Source organism: Python bivittatus, unplaced genomic scaffold (assembly GCF_059951505.1).
Source record: "Python bivittatus isolate LINGU-HERP-01145 unplaced genomic scaffold, Pbiv_v1 ctg000060_np1212, whole genome shotgun sequence".
Taxonomy (NCBI): Eukaryota; Metazoa; Chordata; class Lepidosauria; order Squamata; family Pythonidae; genus Python; species Python bivittatus.
Genome location: NW_028277044.1, coordinates 17,308,938 through 17,322,346, shown reverse-complemented (window position 1 = coordinate 17,322,346; position 13,409 = coordinate 17,308,938). Strand labels below are relative to the sequence as shown.

Here is a 13,409-nt window from a genome sequence, read left to right as displayed (position 1 = left end):
TTCATTAGTCATGGGGATTAATTCATTACTTTTTCATCTGTCAACTTCTGATGTTAGCTAGTTAACATTTTTCAACACTTAACTTTTTACACAAAGAATAAGATACAATTCTGTAAAAATCCAGCCAAACCCATAGCCATTTTAAAAGTTGGAGAGGAGTACCAAAAATAGGGGAAGGGAGGCAGTTTTTGCTACTTCAGTTGCTTACTATTACAATATGATACAGAAATTATTAAATTATGTTTGGAAAAATTGTGGGGGAAAGGAGATTTAGCAGAAAGGGAGAGGTGAGTGATTCTGCCTATTACAGGTTTTTATCCTGACACTTAGATTCCTTATTAGAGGAAATGAGAATGGTGTGCCTTCTTAAGAAATGGGCCTCTTGACTTGAGAATCAAGTCCCAGAATTTGTTAGTTCATGCTGGATTTTTCTGCGCTGCAGAATTCAACAAGGTGGACATTTGACACCACTAAAGCAAATAGCTCAAATTTCATGATTAAAAACTATTACAAAATACTACACATTTTTATATTACTATCAAGTATTCTTAAGAAGAGTGTGAGAACAGCACTGCTGTTTATTGGAATATGATGAAGGCCATGAGCTTGGATGGCTTTAAAATGTACATTTATGAACAACAGGTCAATCAGTGGCTATTGATCTTGACTGCTATAAGCTACTTCCAGGCTCTGAGGCAAGTTTATCTAACAACAGCAGGAGAGGAAGCATCCTCCATCTGTGGGCTTTCCAGAAAAGGATCTGGTGGGCCAGCCTGTAAAATTGGATGCTGGACTAGATAGGCCTTTGGTTTAATCTATTCATAATTCATAACACTGCTAGTTGTAAGAGGTAAAAATGCTGAAAAAAATTCAAATTTCCTAAAACAATCTTTGAATGCGTTATATCCTGACCTTTAGATTAACCAGGCAAAACAAGTTGAGTCATCTTTTAGAATATATTTCACTGTAAGTTGTTAGAACAAGAACTTGGAGAATGTAAGATGAAGTCAAAAGAACATTGACTGAGGAAGGATTTAGTTTTCAGTGGTTCTCATATGTGTACTTGAAAGACAGATTTAAAGTAGGTAAAATAACATTCAGAATTGAAGAACATAAGACGGCATTTGAAATCGAATTATGTGATAATGATGAACATGTAATTGCTAAAATGTATAACCTTTTACTGAAATTTGAGACAGAAGAAGAACAAGTTAAAGAGTGTATGATAAAATGGGCTAAAAACTTTGGATATAATATACAGATGGATCAATGGGAAAATATGTGGTTGAAAGGACTGAAATTTACATTGTTACAATTTAAACGATGATGTACATTGGTGTATGACACCAGAAAAGCTTTCTAGAATGTATAAAGGTACCTCAAATTTATGTTGGAAATGTGGAAAACGTGAAGGGTCATTTTATCATGCTTGGTGGACTTGCAAAAAAGTTAGAAAATTTGGAGCCCAAATACATACAGTAATATGAAGAATTTTAAAGACTAATATTCAACAGAAACCAGAGCTTTCCTTGATGGGACTAATGGACAAACAACTAGAAAAGACTTATGGATGATTGTTTATGTACATGGTAACAGCAGCAAGATTATTATATGTACAAAGATGGAAACCCTCTGAAATACCTACAATAGAGGAATGGTTGGTGAATATGACACAATTTGTACAGATAGCGAAACTGACCTGTTTAATTAGAGAAAAGACAGTAACTACATTTGTCAGTGACTGGAAACCCTTAATGCACTTTTTGCTGAAAATGGAAAAAAATGTGATTTATGGGTTTGATGATTAGAAAGGGTAGATTATGGAAAGAAGCAAGTTATAATGTAACCTTAGAGAGAGAGGATAAAATTCAAATGCATTTATAGCTGCTGTAAAGAAGAACATAAGCCATTTGTTTATGTTTTGTCTTTTTGTCTTTTTTTCTCTTTCTCTCCTTTCTCTTTCTCTATTCTTTTCTAACATTTCTTTTATTTACCTTTATTTTCTTTTTCCTTTAAATGTTTTTATTCTGTAAACATTAATTCTGTAAAAATTAATTTAAAAAAAAGAATATATTTCACTGCAACAGAGGGTGTTTTGCAAGTCAGTCATGCGAGGGGTACAACTGTACAGGTAGTCCTCGTTTAGCAGCTGCCTCATTTAGTGACCGTTTGCAATTACAATGGTGATGTAAAAGTAACTTAACGATCAATCCTCACATTTGCAACCTTCACAGGTCTGTAAAGCAAAGGAAAGCTGAAGTAAGATCATAAGCACAGTCATGGTTTTGCTAAATGAGGACTACCTGTGTACCAAATCAAATACAGATGAACCCCAGCAATTTTTTAACCACAGATGCCAAATGATTTATGCTACAGAAATGGTGTTATTTTCAGAGTTGGTTTACTGAAGTGCCTGTGACAATGTCCTAAACAAACAACATCTGAAAAAGCAGGAAAAAAATTATATTACTTTTTGAATGTCCTATTGTATAAAAATAGACTGAGTGTTGTGAACTTACAAACCACACGAGGGGAAAAAATCACAAACCCTGCAACACTGTTAATGATGAGCTGCTTTATTAGATTAAAACTATTAAAAACACTGTGTGAATTTAAGAGCCATCCCATTGATGGCTACAATTAATCAATATGTGTTAATAATTCATCCGTCTATAATCAATATTGGGCTATCCCAATTCACCACACATATAATTTATTAGCATTTTTGCCAATTTCTATTTAAGTATATTATATAGAGAGAAGTGACTCTTTTGTTCATGACTCAAATTCATGTACTGACATGTAATGATAATAGAGTAGCTAACATAATTCTGCATTAAAATTAACCTCAGTGAAAGTATTATGATATATTTACTGATACTCTTATTGTAACTTCATGTATAGGGTTAAAAAATATTTAACTTTAATGTCCTTTCATACTTTCAAATGACTCACTTGCCTAGAGATACCACTGCCTGGGGTCTCCAGATGTTGCTGTTCTACAATACCTGGCAGCCCCAGTCAACCAATGGTAAAGAATGCTGACAGTTGCAGTTCAACATCTGGTGGGAAACAAGATCAGACTTCTGATTTAGCCTTTACATAAAATCTATTACTATAGTTAATTCATTGTTTAAACTTTTCTATTTCCATACAGTAATGGAATTTTGGCTGAATTAACACCCCAGTGCCTCTTGTGATTAGATGTATGATGCATTTAATGGACAGTGGAGTTTCACTGATCCCTGTACTATTTTACTGGAATGTTACAACTGTTTATAATTATTGGAATTTTAAGCAAGTGTGTATAAATCTCTCCAACCTTGAGTTTTAAATATGGCATTTATGTTCAAGTTGAACAATTATTTGACAGGGAAAAAGAAAACGAAAATAAATGAGAACTTTGTTTCATACATTTATATGATCAAAAATACTATAAATTGAGTATTCAACCTCGTTTGATAATATTTCCACTTGAGATGGATAAATCTGTAAAGCTGGTCTCTCTTAATTTCTAATTTTTCAAAGCCTAAGTATGTTTGTCCTACTTCTGAATCGCTTAGCAAAATATGCCAAAATTGTGTTTACATCCGTATGTATTTCCCTAATACATATATTTTGTGAACCCTTTCCCCTAATATATTATTTTTTGAGTACAAATTTTTAAATTTGTGGGCTATATATTTTTAAAATTCAGAAAAGCTCAATATGCATTTTTTTCTACACTGATTCAGGTCATATGAGTTATGTCCCTTCAAATTAAAAAACAAAATCTACTGTTTTTTTGTCCTTTTGTTATTCTTATATTCAGTAGAACTGGAGTGTTTACAGCCTGCTGTCTAAAGATAAAACTAAATGAAGTCAATATCCTTTAACTGGTGTCTTTTCCCATTTCCAACAGGTTCTGAGACTACTTTTGGTCACATAAACACATATGAGCTTGACCAAAAGGCAGGCATAACAAAATTGTATCATGGTTTATATTGTAGTAACAGCTATAAAAAGAAAACCTGACATTTATTATGCTGTACTGAGAGGTCAGTCATGTCAAATACACTCCATTTTTATTGGCTAAGATACAAAAAGCCTTAAGCTATATAACCTTATACTCATAGTAATCTTGCCAATTTGCACACCCCACTGTATATTCTTGCTGGGCTCTGGATTCTGTTCCAAAAGGTCTGACTCACAAAAGCATTTTGGGGGGGGGGGTTGATGGGAAAGTTCATATAAAAAGGGGAAACTAAGTGTTGGAAGGAAAAAAAAAGACCTTTCTCATAATAATTATAAATTCATAGTCTTGCAATGGGAAGGAGATTCATAGATGCCTAAAACCACAAGACAATGAACCTGCAGAATTCAGCTGTCACAAGATATGATGATGCTCTCTAGCTAATTGCTTTAAAACCAAGTTGGATGGATTCATGGACAATAAATTCAACCATGGTCATTACACATTACCTCCGAGTTCAGAGGCAGTATGCCTTGCTATAGTGTCCTTGCTGGGGAATAACAATACAGGAGTACTGTTGCAAAATGCTGTTTTGTTTGGCTCCAGAAAAAGGATATGGTTGTCCCTATAGGAAATAGGATGCTATCTTAGACCTTTGGTCTAACTCTGTGCTTACCTTATCTTATCTTATCTTGGCCAAAGTGTACAGAAATAGCCCACGTGTAACTACTTGGATTCCAGCTATATACCTGGGCTCAAATAAGCTAAGCATCTTTACCCACCTATTTCATGCCCCAGAGAAGAGTTCAGTATGGCACCAGCAGACATAACGACAGCACAGCTTCCAAATCCATGAGGACGGAGTTTACTCAGTGAAGTCTGAGGGACGTGTTTTTTCCAACCAAGGACTGAAAAGGGAGCCTCTTCGCCATCAATGGTTCTGATGTTTACGCGTGCCTTGAGTTCACAGAAGAGCTGTTCTGAAGTCACTTGGGAGTTTCGCTTCCCTCTGAACTGCACCCCATGCTTATTGGCACTCAAGTAATCTTTCATTGCTTTCTGAAGGCGAGGATTCAGCATCTTGGAGGAGACATCCCCTCTCCAAAGCCTGAACAGGAACGATTTTGACATTGTGGAATAGATTTCATTCCATTCATGGGACTCTTCAAATAATTCTCTTCTTCTGTGATTTATATGTCTTTTCTTTATCTTCTTTTGAGGGAACCAATTATTCTGCAAAACATTCCTCTTCTGATCCTCTCTTTGTGCAGAGTTTAATTTCACTATTTGCTGAACGTTACGTGGTGACTGAGGCTGACCAGCAGCAAATAAATAATCACTGTTCCTCTGATGAAAGTCACTTTTGGATTTTCTTCTTAATTGAGAAGGAAAAAATTCTTCACTTTCAAAACTATCATCTAAGCCAGTCCACTTTTTAATGTTCCCAGTCTCTGATTTAAATGAATCTAAGACATCTTTGTTGAGGAGCATCTCATTTCCTGTTTCAGAGAAGGGTGTGTCATGTACTGCTCCCATGATAACCCTCTGTTTGCCTTGAATGGGCAAGAGTCTTTTAGTCTCAACATAAGAGAAGGAACTAGGAACTGCATCAGTGGTGTTGCTATCTGTGAAATATATGAAGATAAATAGGAACAGGAGGCCCCAGGCAAATATTCCAAACAGCATTACTTGTTTCCATTGTTTCAGATTGGGTTTCATGGCAATGTCTGTGACAATTCCTCTACACCTTAAAGGATTTATGAAAAGAAATAAAACCTGGAAAAAATATAATATTAATGAAACTCTTGAAATGTTCATAAGATAGCAGAGAAGCAGTATATTTTGCACAAAACCAAATAACTCTACATGTGATAATCATTCTGAAAGATCTGTGTAATGCTAGTCTAACACTTGTTAGATAGACTGCTTTTCTCTACACAGTACAGTCAAGTAATTTGTGATATAACCATCAGTTTTTAAATACTTTTTATGATATATACATTCTGTAAACCATTGTGGTATTAACTTCTTAGAAATCAGGAGGAGGGATAATTTAAAACTCCTTACTAGATCCCTTCTTCCAAAGATTCTCCAGTAAAATATAATTACAATAGGCTGCTACAAGTCAGACAAACCTCCTGACATCCCTCAGTCTGTCCAAATGGGAAACAATTATCTTTTCTACCCAGGACTGTTCTGTTTAGCCCAATTCTAGAAAACAGAAAGGAAGGATCTTCTCACACAAAGAGTCACAGAGAACTGTACAAACCTTGTGCTAATTCTGAAATGCAAGGGGCAGCTACATAATCATACAGTCTTGCATGTAGAAAAGTTTTCAATGAGCAATTAGCTTCTAAAACCAATCAGGTCAATCTATAGTTATAAAAATATATATATTTACTGGGGAAAGGGAAATAGAAATGGAAACAGAGGAAAACAACAGACACACAAACATAATTCCAAATATAAGAAAAATATGGTCAAATCTAGCTAAACTAGTTACTTATTATCTCCTTGAATAAGCTCTTGGTTCTTAGCACATATTCATTGCAGAAAGAATGGTTGGAAAAAGTTTATTTGACCATTCTGTTTGGATGTTCCTCATTAATTTCTCTTGAATGTTTATCCTCAGTTTTATAGACTGGGGCAGAGTTAAGTGAAGTGAAAGCCAATCTCTCTGGGGACACTGGTGCTTTACTGAATCAAGGGCAATCTGTGTATGATGTCCTGAGTTTAGCCAGCAGATCAGAATTTATTTAGACTAAATCCATCATCCCAAAGACTTTTGCTGAAATTGTACAGGAATGGTCTTGTTTCATCTATTCTTCCTTTGTATTTTGGGAAAGCTGAATTCCATCTATTCAGCATAGGGTAATTTATCAAATGCTTTTAGGGGGTACTGTTATGCCATAACTAAACTGTGGCTGATAAGCTAGTGGCAGAATCACACAACCCCAGCAAAATTAAATTGTTTTACTCAGAAGTAAAAAGAGATGTAATACACAAAGAGATGTAATGCAAAATCTTATGTGTATCTACTAAGGAATGTGTCCTACATAATTCAATGAGACCTTCTTTCAGTTGTTAAAGATCTGGAAGAGCTAAAATATGCTAATTTAATTTATTGATATTTAATTTTTTGATATACTGTATCATGAGAGGATCATCAATGCAACCTAATACATTAACTCAAAATTTATATAGATTCAAGATAAGAATAGACCAGGCATGTAATATTTAAACATCTGCTGGGCAATTAGCTTTCTACATAATCATATGCCGTTCTCCCTATCCCTTCTCCACACCTATTTTTGAAAGGTAAGTATAATATGGCCTATCTTACAGCAGTGCTGAAAAGTTGTGGAGCAATTTTATTAAATAATTAAAAGCTCTATATAAATGGTACTATTAATTATATTACTTGCACTTAAACTGCAATGTAACAAAGTCACATGACAGTTAAGAGTCCCAGAACTGATCATGCAAGTCGCCATTTACAAAGAGCATTCTCTGGTGAAACATGTTGTGCTGAAGGAGGCTTGTATTTTATATATTACATTAGCTAAGTACAGCCCTCTGCTAAACCTCCTATTATTTTGTAACAAAAGGCACTTGAAGGTTTCTAAATTAGATCTCCTTCTACTTATTATGGGAGAACTGAATGGAAAAAGCATCTCTATTCTTTTCAAGCATTTCTATCTTTCATTATTTCCTATTGCTTAGGCTTCCTTTAAAAAAAAGACAACCATTATGAAGTTAGGATAATCTGAGCTCACGTTTAGGCAGTGTTAAGTCAAAGAAGGATGGATTCCCCTCCATCCTAAGCTTTTCAACTAGAAGTTCATTCCAAGGTTAGTAAGGATCTTGAATTGTTACAGACATTTCAAAGGCAAGTTTCAGTGAAGCCTAAGCAGGTTAAGTAGAGAAAATGTTTTAGTAGTATTAGCTGAGCAAAGTAATTAAAAAATATTTTCAGCACAAAGTGAATTATAGCTTCTCTTCAGAACAGGGAGTCACACATGCCATGTAGACCAGCATATAACTATACAAATGATCTAGCTGCATTGTGCAAGGCTGGCGTTTTTGCCTGGATCCTGAACTTGTCACCTCCAATACCAGTGCCAACACCAACCCATCTACAGGTGGCTCAGTGTCCTTCTAGAGATCTTAATGGCTACACATGGGGCTGACTCGCCCAGCCTAGATTCTCCAATCATGGGGAAGGGGGGGGGGTTGGGTTTCAGGACAGAGCAGGAAGCTTCCATACATACTCCCATACAAGCACATACTTTGTACTACTTACTTTGGTCATTTTGCTTCCATCTAATAGAAGTGCTTTTTTTAAAGTAGACTAATCAGATATTTTTTACTACAGGTCTCTTTTAACAGTGATTTTAACTTTTTAAACTGATGTAATTTTCCCACTAAAGAAGCCTATTGTTTTATTCAGTACTAGAATTTTTGAATGCAATGAAACTACAAAACATTAAAGGAAAAATAAGAGAAAGAGAAGATAGAAAATAAGAAAAAAGAAAAGAAGTAAAAGAGAAAGAAAGAAAGAAAGAAAGAAAGAAAGAAAGAAAGAAAGAAAGAAAGAAAGAAAGAAAGAGAAAACAGAATAGAATAGAATAGAATTATGACTTCCTCACTTCTTTCTATGGAATAGTTGCCATCTTACACCTTCCCCTCCCTCTTTAACCCCTTTTAATCCCCAAATCCATAAAAAGCCTATTGGAGATAGAAAGATTAGAAGTCATCGGCCCATGCCATGTCAAGATAGCTGTGTTCAAGCTAACAAAGGTAGGTTATACAATACTGACAAGTTTACAAGAAGATGGACAAATGAAGCATTTTGCAACATTTTTGGGTATAAACACAATTATTACTATATCCCAATTTCCACTAAAAGCTATGTTCAAAGCAGCAGAAAATAATATTCAGATAAACTCTCTAATTATAATTAGCAAATCAATAAAAAATACAAATACCACAATATCAATTTTAAAAAATGTACCCAACAATGAGAATATATTAACTTGATATGTGCACTGATATATTTTTAAAGCTTCCTGGTGAAAACATAACAAAAATGAATCTATCCTTCCTTCTCCCTCAGTCAGGCATTCTAGATTGGCGCGTAATCAATATCACCCATGCACAACACAGAAAGCTAATTTTTCTGCTGTCCTATTTATGTAGTCAATTTACAACAAAATGTATACAGCCCATACAAGTATATGAATTATTTAAAAATAGCTGAGTTTTAAAAAACGACTAAAAATATAACATTGTAAATAGATTACTGTAAGGATACAGAGGACAGGAAATAAAATTAAACAAAGAAATCATAAATAAATCAATACAACAACATTCAGGTTTATTTGGAACTAATATTATAAAAATTTGTTTTGCTTAGTGCCACTGGGTTGATAATTTACAACCCAGACATATGTGTAAATCAGTGCCCTCTCTGGTCAACTTTTAGCTCACTATAATTTTAATTGCTTCTCCCTCAACATTTTTTAAAAAAGTGATTATGGATTCCAACATAGCTATAAATCAGAAGCACAAAACACAAACTGTCAAGGGTTTTTTGTTTGTTTGTCAGTGTTTTTACTTTAACACAATAGAATGGAAAACAGCTCAAGCCTTCTCTCAAGAAAAATCCAGATCCTGCCTAAAGGAAAATCCAGGAACAACATTTAAACAGAATGAAAATAATTCAAATATTTTGTTCACAAAATATAACCTTAGAAAATTTAAGAGATGAAGAATTGTAAAGAAAAGTGTTACGGTATGTTTCAAGTACTACGGATGTAATTAAGCAATAACTCAAAGACACAAAAGTAATAATGGGACAAGTGCTCAATCCATTTTGAAAACATCTGCAGTACAGGTAGTCATCATTTAGCAACTGACTCGTTTAGTGACCATTCGCAGTTACAACAGTGATGAAAAAGTAGCTTTATGACCAATCCTCACATTTATGAGCTTCACAGGTCTGTAAAGCAAAGGAAAGCTGAAGTGAGATCATAAGCACAGTGGCAGTTTCACTTAGCAACCACTTCACTTAACAACCAAGTTGCCAATCCCAACTGTGGTTGCTAAATGAGGACTACCTGTACATCAAAGCTAATTCAATACCACCAAGTCTCTATACATGAACTGATTTTAAGTGAGGGCTAGAACTTAGAAGCAGTGAGTGCAGAGTGAAACACACACATGCATTTTATTAAAACATAATTTGATAGCTATTTATTTTGCATGTATGAATCAATCAATACAGACTAAAATAATAAACCTAAGTTTGTTCGTCAAACATTTTTTAAGTGAGGTAGCTTGTAAACTGCCAACATGCTGAATAATCAAGGGACAAGACACAATTTAACTAATTTACATACAGGTATGAATCAGCCCTCCTCCAAAAATTGGAATGTCCACAAATGGTTGCTGTCTTTTTTTTTTTAAGGAACTATATAATCATCCATTATATATTAATTAATCTATCAAAAATATTTTTATCCATTTAGTAGCCTTAAAGCCACATGTGAAGAAAAAGGGGGAGGCAAAAAATAAAGAAAACAGTAAACAATGTAAACAGTATTTTGTAGTCAGTGAGATGACCTAGACATTTAAATAATAACTATGAGACTAAACTATATAATTGTCTTAGTCAAATCCTGTGAAAATGATTGGAGAAAAAGCAAGAAGAGAATAATGTAGGCAGAGATTTAATGAACTCATTTTCAAGTAATTCTTTCCTTGGCAGGGAAACCGTTTTGTAGGATTTGGGTATAAACATCTGTTTCAAGGTTCTTGAATGCAGATTTGTATGGCTAATATTTCAGTGACATGTGCATTTATAGTGCGTAAACTCTGCATACCTGATCATGAGACATGGACACCTATCTACACTGCAATGGTGACAAGTTATACCGATGTATTGCTATATGGTGGTCAGCTGGGAGACAGCAGGTTCTTCAGACCTCACAGATAGTAAACTGAGACCAGGTGAAATGGGAAAAAAGGATTTAATTGAATATTAAAAGTGTTAGAGAAATATATGCCCATTCCCATTTCTTTGGTTTACCAGAAACCCCAGAAGTGGTAGAGGGCAGACCCCAGGAGTTGCACAGCCCCTATTCTTTTTAGGACTTTTGTCTACTCTGAGGTTCAACCTGTGTGAGCACTTCTACCACCTTTTTATACTTCTCTTGAGACACAGAGAATTTAAACACATAGAGATGGCTTAGTAGTACATCTTATCGCTGACTTGGTCATAACCACTGACTTGGGATCCCAGGTAAGTGACTCTTTTTGTAGGAAACACAGTTTCTAGTGTGCAGCCATGGCTCTCCTCTGCTTAGCAGGTGTTAAATTAGGGAGTTCATGCTGTCCTCTTTAATTGTTACAAGTAGGAATACAGATAAAAGGCTTACAGGGAGAGTAATTTACAATATAAGATAAGCTTGCTAAATAACCTTTTCTAAAAGTAGGTGTGGAGAAATTTACACACAAGTTGTCTTAGCTGGCTAAATAACTTTTACTACATGGGTATTTATTATATGTGGAAAGAAAAAAAAACCCAGTACCCCACCCAGTCTTCTGTGGTGCCAAAACAACTAGTCAAGTAGACAGATTATTTGTCACATTTCAGAATCTGATACTATTCTTTTTAGCTTAGGCAGAGAGGAAAGTAGATGAAAAACCTCCAGCTTTAAAATGAGAACTATCCTATTAGCAAACCCCCAAGAAGTGTGAGAGTCAGTAATATGAATAGATACCATCTGCTGTGCTAACATCATCATCCTAAAATTACCTATGAATAATTATGTCTGCTGAGGAAGAACAAAAGGGTCATAATTTTAAACTTCTGTTTTCTAAAATGTCCCCTTTCTTACAACCTGACATATTAGTTAAAAGGTTAACGGTGGTGTTATTAAGCACTTTGTGGCTGGTAGAAATGAAACACAAGGTAATTAGCACAATTTAGAAAAGCAAATGAATTAAAAACTGTGGTTCAAAGCAGCACTTTCCTGTTCTGATACGGTATATTCCTGTATATGATTGCAGGAATATGCTAGGTATATTAGGACTAGAGATCCTGTGAAAGATGTCTTGTGGAATAAATGAATTTAAGGTCAGTAAAGGGTTTATTGTCACTTCCCTCCTTCTCCCAGACCTGCAGAAATGCACATATATAAACTAGGTATGGATTTTCAACTGTACTCCAGACATTATATTTAAGGAAACAGAATTAACAACAGATCTTAAAAGTTGAAAATATTTTGAAAGTATAAATAATTTGCAGTCTCTAAAAGTCACATGCACACTTCTGATTAATTTTATGACATAACTACCAGAAATATGACAAAATAAACTTGTTTTATGTATGTTTTCATATATACATTTTCTTGCAGCTAAATTTGTTTACACTGGCAAACTAGAAATTAAATTGAGAACACATGCTAAGTTTTAACAGATAAAGTAACATCAAAAATTACTTACCCTTAGTTACAAAGCTGAGTCATAATTTTCATAAATCTGAAGTAATTCCCAGCAGAAAACAGTTTTTAGCATAAAGAATATGAGTTACAGTCTGATGGTTCAAAATGAAGCACTGGATCTGGAGCAAACCTCTGCCAAGGACTCATCCCCAAGCCTTGGGTAAACTGCTCTCAACTTCACTTTTCCATCTGTAAAATGGGAATACAAATAACTCTCCTTATAAGGTTTCTGAAAGACATATATAAGACCATGTATTAAGTCTGGAATTATACACTGAATAATTATTGTATAGATAGCACAAAGCTGTATGAAGATTCAAACATCCCTGGATATTTTGTTTGTTATTTATATGTGGCACCTGGGACATTTTTAACTCATGTTTACCTCTGTAGGCATGAGAAGAATGAGGAGAAAAAAATGTTACCTTTCATTATAGAACTGACTTTTCAAAATTGGTGTGTGTGCAATAAAATGTTATTAATTAACTATTTACTTGAAAATCCTTAATGGGGCACCTTTTATTTATTTTCCTTAGGAAGGGAGGGAGGGAGGGAGGGAGGAAGGAAGGAAGGAAGGAGGAGGGAGGGGGAGGGAGGGAGGATGCTATAGAACAAGAAGGATATGGGGCCCTGACAATGTGGGTGACAATATGGGATGTCATGAGCTTTCTCAGCTGCTATGTTATTTTATGTTATTTATGTTGTTTTTAATTTTCATTATTTTTACTGTTTTTAACGGTTAGCTGTCCAGAGTCATGCATATGAGATGGGTGGCCATATAACGTTATTAAATAAATAAATAAAATATGACAAGGGCTTATAATATATATATATATAATAGTCTGGTGTAGTGGTTAAGGTGCTGACCTAGAAATCAGGAGACTGTGAGCCAGCTGGGAGACTTAGGGCCAGTCACTCTCTCTCAGCCCAACCCACCTCATAGGGTTGTT

At 34.7% G+C, this 13,409-nt stretch overlaps 1 protein-coding gene across 1 annotated transcript in view; it reads right to left on the bottom strand.

The window, feature by feature from the left end:
- ST6GAL2 (ST6 beta-galactoside alpha-2,6-sialyltransferase 2) overlaps window positions 1-12,640 on the bottom strand; it is a 40,087-nt gene extending 27,447 nt beyond the window's left edge. The window contains exons 1-2 of the mRNA XM_007437246.3: window positions 12,461-12,640; window positions 4,735-5,728 (exon numbers count right to left, since the gene is read on the bottom strand). Coding sequence (XP_007437308.1) covers window positions 4,735-5,671 — 937 coding nt within the window. The 5' untranslated portion in view covers window positions 5,672-5,728; window positions 12,461-12,640. The remainder of the gene's footprint in view (window positions 1-4,734; window positions 5,729-12,460) is intronic.
- Between the last annotated feature and the right edge of the window lie 769 nt (window positions 12,641-13,409).